The following is a 27,217-nucleotide window of genomic DNA, read 5'->3' as shown; positions in this document are numbered from 1 at the left end:
ATTTGCAACCAGACCACATCTCCTTATTTTTATAATGATGTAAGTGATACATGAAAACTGATTATTTATAAATCAACTTCACAAATTAAGGTACAACAAAATGTGATGTTAATACAATGAAAATTATTCAAAACACATATGCATCTCAATCCTATAGCTATTTCAAACCAGTTTTCCAACAAATATTCTTAAACATACTTTCTAACAAACATTTAATTTCATTATTATATTTAAAAAACAAAACATATTAAGTTTAACAGTATTCTCATATTTCACCATTAAAAATATATAAATGGTCAATTTAGTTTTCTTCTTGTAGATATAGACTTCAGACATACTGATCTATTATCTGATTTAATCCAGACAAAATCAACCACCCATTTTATGTACTGTTATGCCTTAGAACTCACATTTTGAATGTGGATGTTTTGGGTGAATGACACCAAGTAAAAATCAAATGTATTAAAATAAGTTGTGTATACTTTTCCAATGAGACAATACAGGTATGAAACAAGACCAATACCGGGTCTGGGTCACTGCATGCAACTTCTGTCTGAAACATGTGAAAACTGAAATCATAAAAAAACTAGAACACTTACGAGGAAGAGATTCTAAATCTGTCCTGGACCCTATACTGATAGCATCGTCTCCTCGACTTCCAGTTCTTCTGTGACCAAAGCCCTTTGAACCTTTACCAAGTCTAGGTGATCTCTGAGATCGTTTACTACTCCTAGCACTGGATCTAGTACTTGATTGTTTCTGAAATAGTCCAATGCGTTCATCTTCATCGTCTCTCAGATCATTTATTCTCGGATCTTTCATTTTGTTTGTTTGTTTTCTTTCTTGTTCTGGACTTCTCTTACGATCAGGTCGTAATGTGTGTTTAGGTCTTTCAGTCGCCTCTCTATTTTGTGCTCTTTCATCTTCCATTTCTTCTGAACCTTGTGTTGAAGATGACCAATCAACATATGAATCAGGTCTTGTGGCCTTTCTCATACTTTGATTTTTCTTCAGATTTACCTGGCGAGTGTTTGAATCTGGCACTTTTGGTAAAGGAGGCCTCTGATTAATGGAGTCATTTGATGTAGAATATGAAATTCTCATTGCTCTGTCCTCAGCATCACGTTCATTTTCAGTATATGATTTCCTGAATTTGGGATTAGATTGAAGAGCACTTAAGATTGGTGTGACAGGTGTTTTAGGTCTATTGGGTTGTATAATTTTGTCCTCGTCCATATTGTAATATGTGTCATCTCCATCGTCCTGATAATCTTTGTTAATTGTTTGACCCCTAGGGTCTTTGGCAGGAACAGGTTTTGTATAAGCACTTCTGATATTCAAAGTATCAGGACGATTTAAACGTCTATTTTCATCATAACCATTAAGTAACTTTGTTCTGGCTGCAGGAGAGGCCTCACCATTTTCATTGTAACTATTTGTGTATCCAAAATTTTTATTGGGTGTTATATCAAGCTCAAGCCGACCTTTGTCTTGAGTTGCATACATGGCTTCGTTCATTTTTGCCTGTCTCATCCTTTTATGCATACAAACTCCAATTATGCAGATAAGCAAGAGAAAAACACATATTCCAACTACAGTTCCGACAATGATACCAACGGACCATGCACTTGCACTGTTTTGTGATGCATCAACTGGTTCTGAAATAGATGTAGTTTTACATTAAGATATATCAATAATGACTATTTCAGTATCTGTTTGATTGATGTATATATAACTGTGTCAAAATACTTTTGTTAAAATCTATATTCTATAAATCATAAAAATTATGCAAATATTTAGAAATCAGGGATCCTAATTCTTCAACAGAACCTAGCCACTCTAAAGAGCGTTGGTAGCTCTCCTGAATCTTTGTGCATTTTCAACATTGAAGACTAGAATATTTTTCATGACTAAGATCTTATTTTTTCATCTTGTATTGCTGAATTTTTTTTTTCTGTTTTTACCTTATGTCTATCTACTAAAGTTTATGCCCGAAATACCAAAAAAAGGTCATTCAAGGGCAAAAACTTCTATAAGAGGATTTACTATTTTCAGATTTGTTGACCTATCTGTCTTGTCTGTAATTTGTCTGTTTAAAGTTTCTTGTAGTTCAACCCACACATAACAAAGGGTACTTTGTCCCTGTCAGATTTTCTCAATAGCAGTTTTCTAGATAATAGACAGAACTTGCATTTAATGCTTGCATTAAAATGGGTAAAATGTATGTTGTCCAGACCAAAGCTAATATGTGATCTTTTAACTTCTATAGAACAATTGTATTATACATAAAAGCTTAGGGAATATCTGCAATTTATACAAGAGCTGACAAATTTGGTTGAACAAATATGATATTGAAACTCGACATCCTAAAGTTGAATATGTGAAAGTCTGATTCAAATCAACTGATTGGTTTCAGAGGTGATTTTACATAAAGATTTATGATACAAGAAGACAGAGACTATTTGATTACAAAAACTTATGCCAAGGAAGTTAAAAAAGAAATGACTTACTTATTCCAGCTGATATCTGGAGTTGAAATGTTCCAAATCTGGAAGCCATGTTAGTACCTAATGTCAGTTTAACAGTGGCATCTCTTGTTTGTGTAGAAAATTTTCCAGAGGCCAGAGTGTCACAAGCATATGCTTTCTGAAATATATAACAAAAATATGACATACAAAACTAGTTACTGTGAATACTGGTGTCAGTGTAAAAGTACAATGTTGACTTTAAAAATTTCAAGTCCATGTATCAGTAATAATACAGATTTTGTTTTTTAATTAAATTTTTTTCTTCAGATGGTGTTTCTTGTTCTTGAAGAAGCTACTGTCCAAGTTTCATAACAACCCATGAAGGTTTAAAAGTGCTATTTATGACTAAAAGAATAATCCCATACTGAATGCATTTGTTAAGTGCAAAAAATTATATTTATGACTAAAATAAAGATAGAAAATTTAAAAAAAAGTTTGATGTAATTTGGAAAAAAAAAGGCAGGACATGAGTTTTGAGTTAAAAAAAAAGGCAGGATGAGCAACTTGGCAAAAAAAAAAAAAAGGCAGAATGACAATTTATGTAAAAAAAAGGTCAGGATAAGCTAATAAAAAAAATAAATGGGGAATGTGTCCATGAGACACATATGATGCCCCCGCTTGCATATAACATTATAAAGGAATATTACTCAAGAACTGTAAAAGTGACACTACCCAAATTTGTACTTGATCTGAGTTTTGTGGTTATAAGCATTGTTTATAAGTTTCATAACAATTAGTTGGGGCAAACTTAAGTTAGAGAACAGAAACGAAAAATTCAGCAATTTTTCCATTTGTAAAGGTGCATAACTCTAGATCGTTAAAAGTGACGCCACTAAAATTCAAACTTGATCTGTGTTTTGTTGTAATAAGCATTGTGTATAAGTTTCATGACATTTGGTTGAGGCAAACTAAAGTTAGAGAACAGAAACCAATTTTGGGACGTACGTACCTATAGACGGACAAGAGTAAAACTTAATGCCCCCTCTGCCACGGGGGGGCATAAAAAAGTCAGGACCGAATATAGTGAAAAATAAAAAGGCAGCACAGAGATTACAACTAAAACTAGAGGCTCTCAAGAGCCTGTGCCGCTCACCTGTATTTACTGATGCTTTGGAAACCATGTAAAATAAGGTTAAAATCATAATTAATAGTATTAGATATTAGATATTATAATGATATCTAAGATAATAACAAAAAACTGCAAAATTTTTGTAAAATTACTAACTCAGGGGCAGCAACCCAATAATGGGTTGTCGGATTCATCTGAAAATTTCAGGGCAGATAAATCTAAAGAACATTTTTGCCACCTGTCAGATTTGCTCTAAATGCTTTAGTTTCAGAGATATAAACCAACAAGAGGCTCTCAAGAGCCTGAATCGCTCACCTGTATTTCAGAGGAGAAGATTTTTAAATGCTAGCAAACTTGCTGAAAAAATTGTGTAAAATTGTCTTTAAAGGGCAATAACTCCTTAAGGGGTCAATTGACAATTTTGGTCATATTAACTTTTTTGTAGATCTTACTTTGCTGAACATTATTGCTGCTTACAGTTTATATATATCTATAATAATATTCAAAATAATAACAAAAAACTGCAAAATTTTGTTAAAACTACCAATTCGGTGGCAGCAACCCAACAATGGGTTGTTCCATTCGTCTGATAATTTCAGGGCCGATAGATCTTGACCAATTAAACAATTTTACCCCTGTCACATTTGCTCTAAAAGATTAGTTTTTGAGATATAAGCCAAAAACTGCATTTGACCCTTATGTTCTATTTTTAGCCATGGCAGCCATGTTTGTCAATGGATCAAAATTTCGGATACATATTATAAACTAGATACCCTAAGGAACATTTAGTTAAAGTTTGAAGATATTTGGCCCAGTAGTTTCAGAGGAGAAGATTTTTGAAATAGTTTATGACGACAGACGACTACGGACTCCAAGTGATGGCATAAGCTCACATGGGGCCCTTTGGGCCCCTGTGAGCTAAAAACTGCATTTTACCCCTATGTTCTATTTTTAACCAAGTTGGCCATGATGGTTGGAAGGCGGGGTCATCAGACACATTTTTTAACTAGATACCCTAATAATGATTATGGCCAAGTATGGTTAAATTTGTCTCAGTGTTTCAGATAACAAGATTTTTGTAAAAGATTACAAAAATTTACGAAAAATTGTTAAAAATTGACTATTAAGGGCAATAATTCCTAAAGGGGTCGACTGACAATTTTGGTCATGACAACTTATTTGTAGATCTTACTTTGCTGAACATTATTGCTGTTTACAGTTTATCTCTATCTATAATAATATTCAAGATAATAACCAATAAAATGCTTCGCTGAGCGCAGCCTGATACAACCGCAGAGGTCGAACCCTGAACAGTTGGGGCAAATTTGGACACAATATTCAAGCTTGATACTGTCTGAATTTCGATGTGATCAAAATTTTTGACATAATATAGGTTCCTGACACAAAGGTCAAAGATCTTATAAATCCATTGCGCAATACTGTGCATTTGAAGATTTCTTCTTGAATCTTTTCAAAAATTCGAAATTTAAAAAATTTTGAAAAAAAATATGAATCCCTTATAAAAATTGGGAAAAAAATTCCCCCCCCCACTCCCAACTTTTTGAAACCCCCCTTAGAGCAATAACCCCAAAACTCAATCCCAGCCTTTCCTTTGTAGTATGGAACCTTGTAGTACAATTTCAGAGATATCCATACACTTACACACAAGTTATTGTATGGAAACTAGAAAAATGCTTGTTTTTGGCCCTTTTTTGACCCCTTATTCCTACATGTTTGGGGCAATTAACCCCAAACTCAATCCAAGCCTTCCCTTTGTAATATGGAACCTTGTGGTATAATGTCAGAGAGATCCATACACTTACACACAAGTTATTGTCTGGAAACTAGAAAAATGCTTGTTTTTGGCCCCTTTTCGGCCCTTAATACCTAAATTGTTGGCCCCATAACCCCTAAAATGAATCCCAAACCTTCTACTTGTTGTATTAAACATTGTGGTACAATTTCAGAGCAATCGAAATACTTATACACAAGTTATTATCCTGAAACTAGAAAAATGCTTGTTTTGGGCCCCTTTTTGGGCCCCTAATTCCTAAACGGTTGGGACCATCATCCCCAAAATCAATCCCAACCTTCCTTTTGTGGTATTGAACCTTCTTAAAAAATTTCATAGAGATCCATTCTAAACTAAAGTTATTGTCCGAAAACCAATGTGTCTTCAGACGACGACGCAGACGACGACATCATACCATTATACAATCCCCAAAAATTTTTTGCGGTCGTATAAAAACTGCAAAATTTCCTTAAAATTACCAATTCAGGGGCAGCAACCCAACAACAATTTGTCTGAAAATTTCAGGGCAGATAGATCTTGACCTGATAATCAGTTTGACCCTATGTCAGATTTACTCTAAATGCTTTGGTTTCAGAGATATAAGCCAAAATCTACATTTTACCCCTATGTTCTATTTTTAGCCATGGCGGCCATCTTGGTTGGTTGGCGGGGTCATCGGACACATATTTAAACTAGATACCCTAATGATGATTGTGGCAAAGTTTGGTTAAATTTGGCCTAGTGGTTTCAGAGGAGAAGATTTTTGTAAAAAGCTAACGACGACGGACGACGAACAAAGGACGCCAAGTGATGAGAAAAGCTCACTTGGCCCTTCGGGCCAGGTGAGCTAAAAAAATGCAGGACAAAATATTTCATCCTAGCCCCCCTCCATAAAAATCAAATGGTAGCTCCCTTAAGTGATTTAAGTGCAGGCAAGATAATCAAAGTACTTGTGAGCACAGAAGGGTGAAGATTGCATTCATTTTGCAGTGGTAACTAAAAATTAAACATTGCATTGTATTAATTGCTTTAGAATGCTCTTCAATGGATGAGATATCTAGAACTATTGGCAAAGGAAGACAACTACAATTTTCAATTTTAATATATTGATTTAACAATGACATCATTGATATTTTAGAACAGATATTTGATTCATGCCCATGAACAATTTATGTCTTTGTTTTACAGGTATGGTTATAAAAACACATCATTCTGCAACTTGAATATCTGAGTATATATTTCATTGTCAAATTTCTTGAAATGTTCATGGATAGGATATATAGAATGTTGTGTGCTTAATGCCCTGTTTTTCTCTCAAAAGAAGTGATAAAGTCTAATAGATAGATAACTATCAAGCCAGTCACATAAGGGTTTCAATTGCATGAATGTAATCTTTACCCAAAAAATTACAAATCATCTACAAAAGTCAATGGAAGATATCTCATCTACATGGTTTTCAGTTTCAAGCTGCTTAAAATATTACCTTATACGATCCATATATAATGTCGAGTGCATTTCCACATTGTAGATTTATAGTTGGTTCTTCAAAAGACAGAATGTGGTCACCCGTTGTTGCTCTTAATACAGCATTACATTCTCGTACAGTTATAGGGGAGTTAGAGTAACCTCCCCTAAGGTAAACAACTGCATCTGAGTCCACATCAAACGATCCTGCAGAATTACACATGTCTTCTATGTTGTCTGTAAAGAGAAACAATAGTTATATCATTAAGACATGCCTTACCAATATATGGATTAGTATGATGAAATAAAAATGTTTGCCATATTGCATTACATCTAATATGGCAGACATTTTATATCATCATATGATAACAAATTTTGCATTCTCCTTATTTAAAAAAAAAAAAAATGAATACAATGCCAGTTAAGCATGCAACTATAGTGATCTCCATGTATAGTTGCTAACCTTCTACATCGTTTGGTTTCTGGGGGAGAGTTGTCTCATTGGCAATCATACCACACCTTCTTATTCTTATAAAAGCTAATTGATCTATTTTCTTAGATTTTCAGATAAAACATTTAAATGTATGTGAAGTATGGAAAACAAGAATGTGTCCATAGTGCATGGATGCCCACTCGCACTATCATTTTCTATGTTCAGTGGACCGTGAAATTGTGGGCAAAACTCTTAATTTGGCATTAAAATTAGAAAGATCATATCGAAGGGAACATGTGTACTAAGTTTCAAGTTGATTGGACTTCAACTTCATAAAAAACTACCTTGACCAAAAACTTTTACCTGAAGCAGGACAGATTGACGAACAGACGGACAGACAAACGAACGAACAGACGCACAGACCAAAAAACATAATGCCCCTCTACTATCGTAGGTGGGCCATAAAAAAGGTTTAGGTATCTACTGCAGCTGCAAGATGACCTATTCACCAAAGCAAATTATAATTCACCTTATTATAATTTCCAACTGAGTGAATCTCTAAATAAGAGCTATAGGCTTTTATCACTTATTTCTACCATGTTCTTCAGTATATGGTAAGATTCTCAAACATGTTTCTACTCACTACATGATAAAAGAAATGTTTATGGGAACTGGCTGTGCATTTAGACTTCACATGCAAGGGAAGCAAAAAAGAGCTCATTCCTATAGATTGCCCCATCATTGGTACATTTGAAACTTATATATAACTACAGGAGTTACCGTACCTATACAACAGGTACATATTATAATGCTCCACAGAGATTTCCTCAAAACTTACATATAACTACAGGAGTTACTGTACCTATACAACAGGTACATATTATAATGCTCCACAGAGATTTCCTCAAAACTTACATATAACTACAGGAGTAACTGTACCTATACAACAGGTACATATTATAATGCTCCACAGAGATTTCCTCAAAACTTACATATAACTACAGGAGTTACCGTACCTATACAACAGGTACATATTATAATGCTCCACAGAGATTTCCTCAAAACTTACATATAACTACAGGAGTTACCGTACCTATACAACAGGTACATATTATAATGCTCCACAGAGATTTCCTCAAAACTTACATATAACTACAGGAGTTACCGTACCTATACAACAGGTACATATTATAATGCTCCACAGAGATTTCCTCAAAACTTACATATAACTACAGGAGTTACCGTACCTATACAACAGGTACATATTATAATGCTCCACAGAGATTTCCTCAAAACTTACATATAACTACAGGAGTTACTGTACCTATACAACAAAGTATAGTACATATTATAATGCTCCACAGAGATTTCCTCAAAACTTACATATAACTACAGGAGTTACTGTACCTATACAACAGGTACATATTATAATGCTCCACAGAGATTTCCTCAAAACTTACATATAACTACAGGAGTTACTGTACCTATACAACAAAGTATAGTACATATTATAATGCTCCACAGAGATTTCCTCAAAACTTACATATAACTACAGGAGTTACTGTACCTATACAACAGGTACATATTATAATGCTCCACAGAGATTTCCTCAAAACTTACACATAACTACAGGAGTTACCGTACCTATACAACAGGTACATATTATAATGCTCCACAGAGATTTCCTCAAAACTTACACATAACTACAGGAGTTACCGTACCTATACAACAGGTACATATTATAATGCTCCCATAGATTTCCTCAAAACTTACACATAACTACAGGAGTTACCGTACCTATACAACAGGTACATATTATAATGCTCCACAGAGATTTCCTCAAAACTTACATATAACTACAGGAGTTACCGTACCTATACAACAGGTACATATTATAATGCTCCACAGAGATTTCCTCAAAACTTACATATAACTACAGGAGTTACCGTACCTATACAACAAAGTATAGTACATATTATAATGCTCCACAGAGATTTCCTCAAAACTTACACATAACTACAGGAGTTACCGTACCTATACAACAGGTACATATTATAATGCTCCACAGAGATTTCCTCAAAACTTACATATAACTACAGGAGTTACCGTACCTATACAACAAAGTATAGTACATATTATAATGCTCCACAGAGATTTCCTCAAAACTTACACATAACTACAGGAGTTACCGTACCTATACAACAGGTACATATTATAATGCTCCACAGAGATTTCCTCAAAACTTACACATAACTACAGGAGTTACGGTACCTATACAACAGGTACATATTATAATGCTCCACAGAGATTTCCTCAAAACTTACATATAACTACAGGAGTTACTGTACCTATACAACAGGTACATATTATAATGCTCCACAGAGATTTCCTCAAAACTTACATATAACTACAGGAGTTACCGTACCTATACAACAGGTACATATTATAATGCTCCACAGAGATTTCCTCAAAACTTACATATAACTACAGGAGTTACCGTACCTATACAACAAAGTATAGTACATATTATAATGCTCCACAGAGATTTCCTCAAAACTTACACATAACTACAGGAGTTACCGTACCTATATACAACAGGTACATATTATAATGCTCCACAGAGATTTCCTCAAAACTTACATATAACTACAGGAGTTACCGTACCTATACAACAAAGTATAGTACATATTATAATGCTCCACAGAGATTTCCTCAAAACTTACACATAACTACAGGAGTTACCGTACCTATACAACAGGTACATATTATAATGCTCCACAGAGATTTCCTCAAAACTTACATATAACTACAGGAGTTACTGTACCTATACAACAGGTACATATTATAATGCTCCACAGAGATTTCCTCAAAACTTACACATAACTACAGGAGTTACCGTACCTATACAACAGGTACATATTATAATGCTCCACAGAGATTTCCTCAAAACTTACACATAACTACAGGAGTTACCGTACCTATACAACAGGTACATATTATAATGCTCCACAGAGATTTCCTCAAAACTTACATATAACTACAGGAGTTACTGTACCTATACAACAGGTACATATTATAATGCTCCACAGAGATTTCCTCAAAACTTACACATAACTACAGGAGTTACCGTACCTATACAACAGGTACATATTATAATGCTCCACAGAGATTTCCTCAAAACTTACACATAACTACAGGAGTTACCGTACCTATACAACAGGTACATATTATAATGCTCCCATAGATTTCCTCAAAACTTACACATAACTACAGGAGTTACCGTACCTATACAACAGGTACATATTATAATGCTCCACAGAGATTTCCTCAAAACTTACACATAACTACAGGAGTTACCGTACCTATACAACAGGTACATATTATAATGCTCCACAGAGATTTCCTCAAAACTTACATATAACTACAGGAGTTACCGTACCTATACAACAAAGTATAGTACATATTATAATGCTCCACAGAGATTTCCTCAAAACTTACATATAACTACAGGAGTTACTGTACCTATACAACAAAGTATAGTACATATTATAATGCTCCACAGAGATTTCCTCAAAACTTACACATAACTACAGGAGTTACCGTACCTATACAACAGGTACATATTATAATGCTCCACAGAGATTTCCTCAAAACTTACATATAACTACAGGAGTTACTGTACCTATACAACAGGTACATATTATAATGCTCCACAGAGATTTCCTCAAAACTTACACATAACTACAGGAGTTACTGTACCTATACAACATGTACATATTATAATGCTCCACAGAGATTTCCTCAAAACTTACATATAACTACAGGAGTTACTGTACCTATACAACAAAGTATAGTACATATTATAATGCTCCACAGAGATTTCCTCAAAACTTACATATAACTACAGGAGTTACTGTACCTATACAACAGGTACATATTATAATGCTCCACAGAGATTTCCTCAAAACTTACACATAACTACAGGAGTTACCGTACCTATACAACAGGTACATATTATAATGCTCCACAGAGATTTCCTCAAAACTTACATATAACTACAGGAGTTACTGTACCTATACAACAGGTACATATTATAATGCTCCACAGAGATTTCCTCAAAACTTACACATAACTACAGGAGTTACTGTACCTATACAACATGTACATATTATAATGCTCCACAGAGATTTCCTCAAAACTTACATATAACTACAGGAGTTACTGTACCTATACAACAAAGTATAGTACATATTATAATGCTCCACAGAGATTTCCTCAAAACTTACATATAACTACAGGAGTTACTGTACCTATACAACAGGTACATATTATAATGCTCCACAGAGATTTCCTCAAAACTTACATATAACTACAGGAGTTACTGTACCTATACAACAAAGTATAGTACATATTATAATGCTCCACAGAGATTTCCTCAAAACTTACATATAACTACAGGAGTTACTGTACCTATACAACAGGTACATATTATAATGCTCCACAGAGATTTCCTCAAAACTTACATATAACTACAGGAGTTACTGTACCTATACAACAAAGTATAGTACATATTATAATGCTCCACAGAGATTTCCTCAAAACTTACATATAACTACAGGAGTTACTGTACCTATACAACAAAGTATAGTACATATTATAATGCTCCACAGAGATTTCCGTGTCATCCTTGCTTTCTTTATGTTACATCTTCCATGCATAATAAAATCCTCATCATTAGTTTTCAAACTTTTCTTTTTCTTTTTTCTGAAATTTAAAGACAATATATTTATATTGGATCATTTCAAACTACTTCAATATTTAGAAATTTAACCTTAAATTAATACAAAATAGAATTCAGACCAACTTTAATAAACATCTGTGCCAAGAGCTCATGATACACCCTTATTGTGCAAAGTCCCATAAATCTGGAATGACATATCAGAATTTAGTTGAAATTGAAAGTTTTGATATATGTTTACCAATTCCAACAATTATGTAACGACAAAGACAAATTTTAATAAATCTAAAGGGATCTTTCTTCCTTCAATCCAAATATTGTGTTAAAATTATAGAATTGGTTAAAGTAGCAAATTTGATATGTGGTACAAAGTGTTGGCAGACAGACGAACATTGGTATACCATATAATGTGTCACGTCTTTAGCAGAGGTATAAAATAGAATGTGTATGTATTCCATATATACAGGGATTTAAATAGTAAAATTGTAAAAAATTATAATGTTGTACTTTTTAATGGAAATGTATCGTATCAAAGTTTCAAGCCATCATTTATGGAGTATTCAGGATTTCTGCTCAATGTTCACCAGCTTCATGATTTCTTGAAATGGGACAGGCTCTATCAAATCCACTATAGTATTAAGTCTATCTTGACATATATGGTATAGACATTTATCTATTGCTGAAAACTGTATGCTAACCTCTACATGATTTTTTCAGTTTCATTGTCTTTTTGGGTTGCTGTCCCTTTGATAATTACCCAACTTCTCCATTTATTTATAACTTTCTATACAATTAAACCGTGTAAACGGTAATTCTAAATTTATCTTAGTGTTAATAAGTCAAAAAAAAATTCTTTCTGAGTTTTATAACTTTCTACACTTACATCTTTACAAATGTAAATATTTTCTTTCTATTTCCTGATGTTGTTTTCATAGACTTTTAAAACTAATAATTCATGCTATTATGGTGCATGGATATACAAATATGTCAATGTTCTACATATATCATGGGAAACTGGATAATTAAATATCATTATAAATTAATAAATCCTATTCTAATGGAAATTAAATTTGATTGTACAAACATACAAATGTACATCTTGCATGACTTTGAAACTAATGAAAATTTTTTAAAAATTTAAAACAGTGATGCAGATAAACATGGATATCCTTGCCAATTTCTTGAAAATTAATTCAGACAAAATATACACATATCTTATCAAGTCCATTGGAAAAATTCATATAGATATCATAAGTACATGTACAATCTGTTATTTTGCGCACTGGCAATTGTTTGATTTAAGCTGGAAGGATGCTAGTCTACAAACTTGAAAAATTCATAACACATATAAACATATAGGAAATAGAAGTCAAATTTATATACTATATTTATATCAGTACTTTCAATACACTGATACAAAAAGGTTATCAGAATATTATCCATGTGAAGAAGCACTTAATACTGAGTTTCCTTATGATAACTATAAATGTGACCGTGAGAAAATCCCAGGTTATCAGTATGTAGGTGTTATAAAATCACTGATATTGTCATGTAAATATAAAAGATAGTACACTGACATACCCTAACAGTCAGCGGTATTTAATAACTATATAATATAAATCGGTATTACCACTATTAAATGCAATACTACTACTTTCATCAGTTTTTCATTTGATGAAAGTAGGCATTGAAAGTACATATAATTCTATCAAATTAAATGACCAAATTCTTTCACAAATTCAAATCATTTTTAAATTTTTTATTATGAAAATGTTAGAAAAATTTAACAGCAAAACTAGCTAACATATCTAATATGTATAAAGTCTTTTAATCTCTATAATATAGTTATATATTTATATATTTCAATATTTATCAAGAAAAATCTGTGTTTGTCTCTTGTCTCATTTTTATGATATTTGACCATAAAAAGCAGACCAGTAAAACAACTTCAACTTTTATTACTTATTTGCATTTTTTCAATTTAATTTACGTTTGCATCTATATGTACCTTCAAAATTTGCAAACCAAAGCATACATTTATCATGTCGATATATATAGAAATTTGTGTGTACACTTGATAAAATTTAACCTTCCAAGGAGATATGAAAACATTAACATAATAAAAAAACAAATTAAATTGAAAAAAAAGAAATTTAAAAACAAAAATTGAAAGTAAGAGGTATACATGTACCTATAATCTTCAAAAACAATTTACAATTGTAAATTTCAATAGACAGTGATGAACCTAATACAAGATGAAAAGCTCACTGATAGCCATCACTCTATTATTGGGAAATAATTTTTAGAAAAAAGGATCTGATCTAAAATGTCTGATAGAACAGGATAACTCTTGTGTGACAAGTCTTCACTAATTCACAACTTGTGTATAGCACTTTTTAAACTTATGATAATTTTTGTACAGTAAAGATGGAGATTGAAATAATATATTGTTAACTTTTTCATAAATTTGTGCATTAAATAAAGAATAAAATGCTCCGCTGGGGCACAGCTTGATACGACTGCAGAGGTCAAACCCTGAACAGTTGGGGCAAGTATGGACACAACATTCAAGCTTGATACAGCACTGAATTTGGATGGTAATTAAATATTTGACACAGCATAGGTTTCTGACACAGAATGAATGTGGTGTAAGAACTTAAAATTTTTTAATTTACCTATTCAAACCATATCATTAGTATTTGCTTTTATATATAAATCAGAAATAACCAATTTAAAATGGAAAATTTTAAAGAAAAAAAAGGAAAAAAAATCTCCCCCCAAATTTTTTGAACCCCCTTATGATTCATCACCCCCAAACTCAATCCCAGCCTTCCCTTTGTGGTATGGTACCTTGCAGTACAATTTCAGAGAGATCCATTCACTTGAACACAAGTTTAATTGTCTGGAAACTAGAAAAATGCTTGTTTTTTGGCCCCTTTTTGGCCACAAATTCCTAAACGTTTAGGGCAATTACCCCCAAACTCAAACCCAGCTTTCCCTTTGTGATATGGAACCTTGCAGTACAATTTCATAAAGATCCATACACTGACACACAAGTTATTGTCATGAAACTAGAAAAATGCTTGTTTTTTTGCCCCTTTATGGCCCCTAATTCCTAAAATTTTGAGGGAATTACCCCCAAAATCAATCCCAGCCTTTCCTTTGTGGTATGGTACCTTGCAGTACAATTTCAGAGAGATCCATACACTTACATACAAGTTATTGTCATGAAACTAGAAAAATGCTTGTTTTTTGCCCCTTTTTGGTCCCCAATTCCTAAAATATGGAGGCAATTACCCCCAAAATCAATCCCAGCATTCCCTTTGTGATATGCAACCTTGTGGTACAATGTCAGGGAGATCCATACACTTACACACAAGTTATTGTCATGAAACTAGAAAAATGCTTGTTTATTGTCCACTTTTTTGCCCCTAATTCCTAAAATTTGGAGGCAATTACCCCCAAAATCAATCCCAGCATTCCCTTTGTGATATGGAACCTTGTGGTACAATGTCAGAGAGATCCATACACTTACACACAAGTTATTGTCATGTAACTAGATAACTGCTTGTTTTTTGCCCCTTTTTGGCCCCTAATTCCTAAAATTTGGAGGCAATTACCCCCAAAATCAATCCCAGCATTCCCTTTGTGATATGGAACCTTGTGGTACAATGTCAGAGAGATCCATACACTAACACACAAGTTATGTCTGGAGGTTACAAAAATGCTTATTTTTGGCCCCTAATTCCTTAACTGTTGGTACCATAACCTCCAAAATCAATCCCCACCTTCCTTTTGTGGTATTGAACCTTATGGTAAAATTTCATAGAGATCCATTCACTTAAACTAAAGTTAGAGTGCGAAAACCAATGTGTCTTCGACGACGCCAACTTCATACCAATATACGACCGCAAAATTTGTATAAAAATGAAATGCTATATATATGCAGTCAAAACAAAAGAACTGTACAGTTTATACATTACTTTTTATTCTCACATTTCACATTCCTCAGTTTTATCTGTACCTCAGTGGGAATTATGAAGGCCAAAAACAAACAAAATCCTCTGGCTCCTTCTGCCTATTACTGTAAATTCAGATATTAATGTGTGATTTTTTTATTGGGAATGCAGTTGATCTTCAGCAAAAATGTGAAATCAAAATGCGATAGCAAAAATTTTATGAAGGAAAATCACAACAGAAATTATGAATGCAAGTTTTTATTAATGCAAACATGATGCTTTTGAATTGTTTGCATTAATAAACACATTCTAATAATTACTAAATTTACAGTACTTTGGGAAAAATATGTGAATATGTCCAATTCAGGGGAGATAACAACACTAGATATGTCTGCAAATAAAACTAAAACTACCAGGTATTATGTGTAAAATAACCATGATCAGTCTGTGCCAAACTGTTTTAGGGTTTGTCTGACAGAAAAAGAAATTTGATGTTTTTCTACTATATTTTCAACTAAAAAATCTGAAAATTTCTGTCTGACTGAATGACTTTTTGTCTGACATTTTGTCAGTCAGACAGAGTTAGGGATACACTGCATGGTAACAAATAAAGCAAAATAAAATTACTCAATGTTTTCAATGACTTATGATTTAAAATAACCTCCTCCAAGAAATAAATGTTGGTTTTGGTTTTATTTACTAAAGATTGCTTCAAAAAAGAATAAAATGCTCCGCAGGGCACAGCTTGATACGACCGCAGAGGTCGAACCCTGAACAGTTGGGGCAAGTATGGACACAACATTCAAGCTTGTTACAGCTTTGCATTTGGATTGTGATTAAATATTTGACACAGCATAGGTTTCTGACACAGAATGAATGTGGTCTAAGAACTTAAAAATTTTAAATTGGACATTCACCTATTATGGTCCAATATCCAAAATCTAAATACATGGTTAGATTCAGCATATCAAAGAACCCTAAGAATTCAATTTTTGATGAAATCAAACAAAGTTTAATTTTGGACCCTTTTGACCTCAATGTGGACAAAGTTGATAACGGGGCCCAAAAATCAAAAATCTAAATACATGGTTAGATTCAGCATATCAAAGAACCCCATATATTCAATTTTTGTTGAAATCAAACAAAGTTTAATTTTGGACCCCGATTTGGACCAACTTGAAAACTGGGCCCATAATCAAAAATCTAAATACATGTTTAGATTCAGCATATCAAAGAACCCTAAGAATTCAATTTTTGTTAAAATCAAACTAAGTTTAATTTTGGACCCTTTGGACCTTAATGTAGACCAATTTGAAAACGGAACCAAAAATTAAGAATCTAAATACACGGTTAGATTCGGCATATCAAAGAACCCCAATAATTTAATTTTTGATGAAATCAAACAAAGTTTAATTTTGGACCCTTTGGACCTCAATGTGGACCAATTTAAAACAGGGCCCAAAATCCAAAAACTAAATACACGGTTAGATTCAGCATATTAAAGAACCCCAAGAATTCAAGAATAAAACCCCATTGAAATTGGTCAAGAAATAAGCAATTTAAACGATTTGCCCCTAATTCCTTTACTGTTGGTACCATAACCCCCAAAATCAATCCCAACCTTCCTTTTGTGGTATTGAACCTTGTGGTAAAATTTCATAGAGATCCATTGACTTAAACTAAAGTTAGAGTGCGAAAACCAATGTGTCTTCGGACGACACCGGACGACGCCAGACGACGACGACGACGACGCCAACGTCATACCAATATACGACCACAAAAATTTTTTTGCGGTCGTATAAAAAGATGTGATTGAAAGTCTTTTGATAAAATTTTTTGTTATACATGCACATTTTCTTTCGGTAAGCTTGAAGAAAAAGCGAATACAATATATACCCAGATCCTAGTGGAAGTGTAATATCTTATGTAAGTAAAAATATTGTAAAGGATTATTGGTGTCTAAAAAATCTTTAACCCCTGGCTGTCCCCAGACTGTAAGAGAATGTTTACTATGAAAAAACTTAGTCCAGCATCTATCAGCAAAATTCAGAAACATAAAAAAAAAAAAATCAAGATTTTGATCCAGTTGAAATTTTGACAAAGTTATTGATATCTAAAAATAATTTAAACACAGACTGTATCTAAATGTTTACATCAAAAAAAACTTGTTGCTTTATCGATAAAATACTGAAAAATCAAAACACAAAATTCTCCAAAGTTTTTCTAGATGTTCATTAAATAGCTTTAATATGTTCAAGTTGTTTCATAATTCCATGAATTCTTGACATGAAAAAGTTATTGATGTCCAAAAAATCTTTTACCACAGACTGAATCTAAAATATTGACAACACCAACCAAATATAAGATCGTTAAAAATCATAAAAACAAGATCTATAAAATTCATTAAAAGTTTAAACACATCAAACAGCTTTATACATCTTATCTTTTTTAATGATTCAATACCAACTAAAAACAATATATATTTAAATTTTTTACTTATAAATGAAACATTTTACTAGACATCAATCAATCACTTTTACCTTGACAAATTAACATGTCATCTTGTGACATACATTTGTAAATGATGTTATGATGTTTATACACCTACATTTTTAAGGTTATATAGTGGTTTTTTTGTTTTTGTTTTGAAGAATATTTATGACACATAATTTCACATAGTTTCTTAATCATTTGTTAATCATGGAAAATAATCGATCAGATACTGGTAATTTTGGATGCCAAGCATAATTCGGAAATGTATTTTTTAAAATGGAATCATTAAAAATTTAAACTAGTCCAAGATTGATTGATAGTTGGTTGCTTAATGTCCAGTGGCAAATATTTCATGCATGTTCAGGACGAAACTAGTCGAAGAAAAGAGCAATCTGATTTGGAAATAATTTATTAGATCCTGTGTCCATGCTTCCCATACAAGGATCTGACCATGCTACATTCCACTTTCTGTTTTAAAGACCTTCAATGTTCTCTGGTTTTGTTGTAATGATATACATCTTCAAAAATTTGGAGGCAGAAATTTCATTGGTTGATTAAATTATTAGAACACTACAGAAAGGAGAACAGGAGATTTTCAGATCCTTATAAGCAAAGCATGGATACAGGATCTGTATTTTAATCAGATTGAGAAAGCAGTAGATATTATTTTTGTTTTCTTTAAGTAGTTATTCATTTTATATTTATTAAAGAGGTACTAAAACACTAAAATCATGTTTGTCTTATTCTAAAGTTCGTAATTAACGTTTAAGAATGCAAAAAAAACGATAAAATTTCATCTTGTAATTATCGAGATATTTGCAAATTACTGTCAGTTTTTCATTTGAACACCTGAACGATTTAGTAAAACATGCCACTACAACACACTACTTATACCCAACGGAAGTGACGCACAGTGGGTAACCCTGATCAAATACGTGTGTTATATCGTATGCAAACAGATCACGGCTTGCTAAGTAAAATAACAGTTTTGAAATATAACGGTGACAATTATTACATTGAGAATATTGATAACCATTTATCTAGGCTTGATATAAATTGCATAAATAGTTTAATCAAATGTTTATAATTAGAAAAGTATTGAAAAACCAAGAGCACAAATCTACCTTTTTTTCTACAAAATATAACATGTGCATCCTAAAGTGGCCGTAGAAGCAGAAGTAGAACCGTGCATGTTATTTTCCATGGCGGAAAAACGGCAATCAAAATAGGATTCTCCCAACACTTGCTTCCAAAAGACGACGGAGTTCAATTTGTTAAATTAAACTCATGATGTGGGTATTTCTGAGCTACAAAAAAATAAAAATTCTCTTTCTTACGACTTTAGTTAGCTACAGCAGCATTTCAAAATTATATAAGTTTATTCTTCAGATAATGTGAAGAACTGAGTAATCTGCTTGACTGGTTTAGCAAAAACCTGAATATGTATTGATCAAGCTATTTCATTAAAAATGAAATACTGGATAGACTTGTAATTAACCTATACGGGTCATATATAGTAACGTTATATATCAGATCCCAGCTGGACCTAGCATCATGAGCATAGTCCTACCTTCGGACGAATGTAGGATAGAAAGTCACAGTACCAAAATTGACAATTCAGTTTTTAGTTTATTTTTTTTTTGAATAAGAAAACATTTGTCAAAATAATTGTTATTTTTTCTAGAGCTTTTATATATATGGCAACTTTGTAAACAAAATTTATTCTGAAAAAATCAATAATAAAAAATAATTGTAAAGATAACAATTTGTCAAAGTGGCTTGGTACTTAAATGGTTTCATTATGACATAGTGCCAATAAATATATCCTTTTCATGCATAAAATTTGACATCTATTCATTACTCTAGGTTTAAATGAACTATTTCATAAATTGCAAAATGAATATATGCAAGTAACCAAAAAAAATTGTAGAAATTTTTCCTATGTTTTCAAACAAAACTAAACAAATAGTATGTGTGGCTTTTGTACTATCAAATTTGTTACTTTCTGTCCTGTAACTTTCAGTACGTTTGCCATCACCATGATCACAGGCCAATTTTATATATGTAAATATATATGTTTTTTTTTTGTTATTAGAAAAAACCTATATCGTAGAAATATAAGAGCAATAGAATTATTAAATAAGTTAAAATATATTTGAGCATTTAAAACTATAACAAAAACCATTGATATAAAATCTTTAGAAAAAGGGGTGCGCATTCCAAAATAACTGTGTCCTAAATCCTGAATGTTAAGATCACACCAATTTTTTTTTTAAATAAAAAAAAATTATACCATACTGCTTTTTAAATATTGAACTTTTCTTTCATTTGAAATTTAAGCAATGACAAATAAATAACCAAACAAGAAATTTTGATCCTGATAATTAAAACAGTCTGCACTTTGATACTACTGATAAGTAAACATCCTGTATACAGTAAGGTAATAAAGATCAAAGGGTAGCTATTATCCCTCCACTCAGGTAATTAACAACTTGGCCATGCAGAAATGCCTCCTGGTGTTTATAAAGTGATAAACTTTATAGTTTGATCATTAACATTATTAAAAAGGTATTACACATACCCGGTTTTTAACTGGCAATTAATTATTTTTATTACATGGAACAGAAGCCTCTACCGTCATATCTTGCCCAGATGTTATGCAACTTTACTACATGTAAATATAAAAAAAAAAATTTTCTTGACTCAATATTTTTTAAAAAATTAATAGCTAGATTAATAATATATTGACAGTCAATTTGTCTCAGTTCTACGATCAGGAACAATGTTTTCAGTTAAAAACTCAATGTTGAATTATCCCAACCCTATCCCCCCTTTTCTGTTGAAACACGTTATAAATACACTTCCCTTCTGAAACATATTTTGTTCCTTTTGACAAATTGGTCATAATGAAGAATGAGCCTTGAATGGGTAGCGAAATTCATTGGCAGTGCTTTAAATCAACGATCAGAAGAAAGTTCATTTATAAAACAAAGTTTAGATAAGCCGAAGAAGTGACCCACAGTGCGTCACTTCCAGTAGATTTGGTTTTAGTGCTGTTTCGGGAAGTAGCGTTGATTGGATTTTCTGAAGGTAAAAATAGTTGAACTTTACACGCTATTATCTCTGTAATTAGTGGACCAAATTGCATCGGTTTTTTTGCATTTTTTATCAATTATTTCGAACTTTTAGATAAGAATAACTTGTTATGTGGGTTTTAGTACCTCTTTAACCTTAGATGGAAGATTTTACTTTATATCAAGTGAATGTTCAAGAGAACAAATTAACAATAAAATTAATAAAATAGGTAGGGGCTGCAAGGTAGTTGTGGACTGAAATGAAAAGGGGAGATGATATGGCCTGCCACTGGAAAATAACGATATCTTGGACAGGACTGAAAAGGGGGAACGATATTACTTGCCACTGGAAAATAAGGGTATCTTGGACACGACTGAAAAAGGGAGACGATCTGGCCTGCCACTGGAAAATAAGAGTATCTTGGACAGGACTGAACAGAAATTTAGCATAGCAACAGTCCACCTAAGAATCTCTTAGGGAGTTTATTTCTATTTAAAAGTCTTGCTTTTCGTGTATGTTTAGATAATTTCCATACTTGAAACCATGCTGATTTAGTCAATTGGACCAGTCAGTAAAAAAATAAATAGTCACAAGCAGAAACTGATGTTCAGTTAGCAGATTAATTAAAAAAATGTAATTACATGTAATAAAACAAAAAAATGTAAAAAAAACCATGAATATCAAAATTAAGTTATTTTTTATCTTAAAGACAATAAAGGTATCAAAGACAATGTAATCCTTTTTATCCTGCAATCAGCTAACTATTGTACAAATAACAGGTACACAAATAAATTTTTGCTTTATTTGTACTTGTACAAATAAAGTCTCCTGTTACCCCTCTCCCATGTTGAGCAGGCGGTAATGTGGATATTTCTTTCTGCGTACCAGTTCATTTTGGGGTCCTCTTCGCGGTCTGCGTTTAAACTATGTCGATTTCTTTGAAAAATTAGAGACAATGATTTAGATTTTAACAACTAAAGTTTCAAGTGTTGGGTGTAAATTTCAGGATAAAAACAATATATGTACATTGTCGGAAAATATAAAATTTATTTGTACTCGCTACGAAACAGGAGAAAAGCTCGGCGAGGCTCGCTTTTCGTCCTGTTTCTAAAGCTCATACAAATAAATTTTATATTTTCTGACAATGTACATATATTGTATATGGATTGACTGATGTTTAGTTGCTGTCTCCAGCATTGACTCTAATCTAAAATCTCTCCATTATATAGTCTACACAGGCTCAAAGGGCCATCTTCAATTTGATCCAACCTTTAACCATGAAAAACGCAAGGATATATAATAAATTAATTATAATGTCTCATCATGGTTATGACATGTTCATGTATTTGTTCAGTACACATAGACTTTATTATTAGTGTGATTCAGCCAAAGAGCACTCTTTTTGCAGTGAAACTGGGCACCTAAGTGAAACATAGTGAAACACAATGCAGATAACACTGATTTATAACCCTGTCATACATGTACATTCACCTATGGAAAATATACATGTACATTTTTACCAAACAGAGTCTGATTTCTCTTTAAAACATTCCAAATAAGTATGCAACAAGCTAAATTCCCAGACAATTCCTGTCCACTTACATGTACATTGTAATTTACAGTACTATCTAGCATGTCTAGCAACATAATGATATACCAGTTTTGATACAAATTTTAGATTTTAGTATAAAGCTTTATGTCTATGTTCTGACTTTAGTTCAACATAATTATATACAGGGTGATCAAGCTACAAATTACAATCATCACTTGGTGTAAGGATGCATATAGGGGGCTGAAAGTACACGTATGACTGAATTCATGACTGTCACAGTTGTCCATGAAGAAATTGATCTCTTTGACCAAAATTTCTGATATGTTCATGCTCCATTCACTGACTTCTATTAATTTTCATGTTTGATATCATATCTAAAATGGCCTAAATTCATATTCATTGGTGTCAAGATGAAACTTGGGAGTATAAGTATATGTACATGTAGCAGCCTCTCTCAAACAGTAGGTTACTCTTGACTTGCATTTAAAGCTTCATTGAACATGTTATATTAAGAGTTCAGATCTCAGATACTGTACATGTACATGTATAAGTGACCTACAATAATATTACATTAATATGGTGTTACATTAATCATTCTGTTTGAAAAATCTTCTCTGGGTTATTTAGTGCTATCCGATTAGCTATAAATTTCCTGTGCTAACATACGCTTGTACATGCTTATCAAAAGGGAGGTTACTCTATTAAAATGCATAGTCTGTATATTTCTTATCTGGACAGATAAGAAAATATAATGAAAGTAAAGGGAGATAACTCATGTTAACTTGGTTCTAATTTCAGCTATAATATAAGATTGTTTCACTTTTACATGTGGATCCTATGATGGTTTACTGAAAAATTAATTTGTAATGTTTAGTTATTTGTGATTGGCTGAGATTATAAAAACTATTATGATTATCAATGTCTCATTTTGCTGGAGTTATTTTAGTGCAAAATTTTTATTATTTTCCCACAGAGTACATTGTATACGTGTAGCTTCCTAAAACTGGATGTCATCATGACATGTGTTTACATTTATGAGTATTATTTTTTTCCAAACAAATCAAAATTTTGAACCTTGAATTTCTAATTGTGAACATTCAATTGATAGTAGACATCACACTTCCAAGTTTTTGGCTTTGTCAGTGTTCACATAATAGAATCAGACAACTTAATTAAATATTAGAACATTCTGGACATAAATAAATATTTCTAACGATTCTTGAATCTGTACTTACTTTTCTTTTTCAGTTTTAGATGAACAATATAACTAGTGTGAAAATGCACCTCTAGTATCAGATTACCCAATCAATGAGCGTAAAAACGGTTAAACCAATATTAACCTCAAATAAATGACCAAAGGAATCGATAATGCTGTCTTAACTTTTTTGATAATGAATATAAAGTTTTTTTTTTTAAAGTTATCCCTAAATTCATCAAACTGAAAAACAAAAAAAAAGCAAAATCAAAAGACCCAACACCACACCTCTTTCTGAGACTACAGTGTTTTGTAAATGCGAGTTGAATTTTCAATATATTGATGTCTTATATGGGGACGAAGTCCCCAATAACAGTAAGAAAATCAGTAAAACCAAAAATCAATATGAAAATCAATATATACTTATGATCTCAAAATCGTTAACTTTGTTAACGCTTGGTATTCAAGATATAAGTTATTATGTTTTAAATAAAACTATACTTTAAAACGAGACAAAAAAATGCTATCTGTTGCTTTTCTTTGTTTACATTGAAAATGATGTCATATATAAAATTCCTAACAATAGGATCAACATCGGATATGTTTCCGTAATTCAGCTACTTTTTCACCAGAAATTACGAGGGTCTGGATGGGGTTTTCAGAATAGAGAATATTGGCCAAAATAACTAAGGAAATGGAGAAAATTGAGCAAAAAATATAAAGAATAGAGAATAATTGAGGGCAAAAGAATAAAGAAAATAAAAGAATTATGTAATAAAATACTGATTAATATAAAATGAAAGACGTCAAAATAAAGAAATCATCTTATTACAAAAGTTAATAGTACATGTATCATTCTAGTGAAAATTTTACAGAATATATAAGCGTTATTTTTAAAGATAAAGAAAAATGCCCTTCAAGTTTAAAGGATACAGAAATTAAGGACTCGTCATCCAGGCACTCAATTATGATGTGAATTTTTTTACATTAAATGTTTATATATATAAATCTGCTGTTAAGAGGATAGTAAATTTAGAGGTTTGCTGACTTCGTCCCATTTCACCGGTAACACTTTCCTCATATTATATTTTTACTACATGTATTTTGTATTTCAAGAAATATATTCTCAAAATTACATTTATTACAGTTAGAAAATCCTTGATGAGCCTTCATTTTGAAATGACCCAATTAGCTTTTTCTGTGTTTTCAGTAAATTTAACCAAAAATCATATAGCCAAATCACCATATCATGTATTTATGCAAAAAAGAAATTTTGATACCGAGGAAATGTAAATCTTTTAGACAGTAACACTCATAATATGTTACTACTACTCAAAGTTTATATTAATTGAATATAATTTGAAATTTACAGCCTGTATTTATATTGTCATAATACTAATTAGGATTGTCATTTCCTGATTCATAGGTTTATTCTGGTTTTGTTAAATAAAAGGGGGGTCTTTGAGGTGACAATAATTTTGTGTACTTGAAATAAAAGTGACCAAATAAGACTTTTTTGACAGGTTGGTTGTTACAATCGAATACCTACACTTTTGGTTTTGTTAATAAATATCCTTCGTCGCCATTTTGGTATTCTATTAATAGTTGGTAATTTACCTGGACGCGACAGGTAAAATTGACTGGTAAATGCCAGTAAAGGAAAATGATGAATAGAGTACAACATAAGTACAGGACAGGGTATCAGTCGGCAGTGTTCGGATGTTTCGTCCCGTATACATATTCGACACATACCAGGAAACCAACGCGAGGTTTCAATGCTGAAACGTCTTTATTCATTGTAAAAGGGTCATGATCTTATGATAAAATGTGATTAAATTCATGATTATGAAATATATAATACATAATACTCTTTATTGCAAAAAATAAAAAAACCCGACGGGTTAAAATGCAAACATAATAGACATGACCCCCTCAGACATGTACACAAGAAACATACAATGCATGAAAAAAGTTCTAAACAAGTCAAGTTAATATTAATAATATATCAGGGGCGGATCCAGCCATTTTTAAGGGGGGGGGGGGGGGGTTCCAAACCCAGGAGAAAGGGGGGTTCCAACCATATGTCCCCATTCAAATACATTGATCGTCCAAAAAAAGGGGGGGTTCCAACCCCCCGAACCCCCCCCCCCCCCCCCCCCCTGGATCCGCCACTGTATATATATATATAAGTATATAGATAATTGACCAATGTGGACCTTATTTTCTCAACTCCATGGATTGCTTTATATAGCCTACAACACTAGACAAAATATCTTTATGGGATCTAAAATAGTTTTACAACGGTTTAGAGATTGAGTCAAGCTGGTTAAAATTAGGATAATGGGCTTTTAACGGTTTTAATTGCATTTATAAGGGGATTTCTAATATTGCTGCTGATTTGCAATTGGCAACGAAGGAAAAAGTGTTCCTCGACAGTCATCTAAAATTTTGCAAACTTTACACACTATGTTCTCCTTGAATTTTCTTATATCGACCTTTTTCAATTTCCAAGTTATGGTCACTTATACGGAATTTTGTTAAAAGTTAACGACTTTTAAAAAATTTTGGATTGTGCAAGTAGTCTTCCAGTTTAATTTCATTTTTAAGTTTACTATAAAGGTAAAGGTTTGTATTGTTATCGATATTTGAAAGTTTTTCAAGAGTGATTTTATCATACTTTTTTTTAAATATGTTTAATAGTTTTTTAAGAGAATTTTTTATTAGTTTAAAAGGTTTATCAAAATCAACATATTCTTCTTTCTCAATATTAAGTTCTTTAAAAATGTGCTTTGTAAAAGTCTGCCAAGTATATATTCCATTTTCAGATATAGACTTATTCACTTTGAAATCTTCTTTAACAAGAGGGTTTTTTTCCTGGCAGTTAATTCTACAAAAATATAATAAAACTTGAGTTTTTAT

General features: G+C 32.2%; 1 protein-coding gene across 1 annotated transcript in view; it reads right to left on the bottom strand.

Moving 5' to 3' along the window:
- Positions 1-25,916, bottom strand: part of LOC127726033 (uncharacterized) — a 28,255-nt gene extending 2,339 nt beyond the window's left edge. The window contains exons 1-5 of the mRNA XM_052233337.1: positions 25,848-25,916; positions 11,893-12,050; positions 6,873-7,090; positions 2,511-2,646; positions 600-1,658 (exon numbers count right to left, since the gene is read on the bottom strand). Coding sequence (XP_052089297.1) covers positions 600-1,658; positions 2,511-2,646; positions 6,873-7,090; positions 11,893-12,004 — 1,525 coding nt within the window. The 5' untranslated portion in view covers positions 12,005-12,050; positions 25,848-25,916. The remainder of the gene's footprint in view (positions 1-599; positions 1,659-2,510; positions 2,647-6,872; positions 7,091-11,892; positions 12,051-25,847) is intronic.
- Positions 25,917-27,217: the final 1,301 nt, after the last annotated feature.

The sequence above is a fragment of the Mytilus californianus genome, unplaced genomic scaffold (assembly GCF_021869535.1).
Source record: "Mytilus californianus isolate M0D057914Y unplaced genomic scaffold, xbMytCali1.0.p SCAF_1, whole genome shotgun sequence".
In the NCBI taxonomy this organism is placed as follows: Eukaryota; Metazoa; Mollusca; class Bivalvia; order Mytilida; family Mytilidae; genus Mytilus; species Mytilus californianus.
Note: the sequence above shows the minus strand (reverse complement) of the source record. Positions and strands in the feature narration are given on the sequence as shown.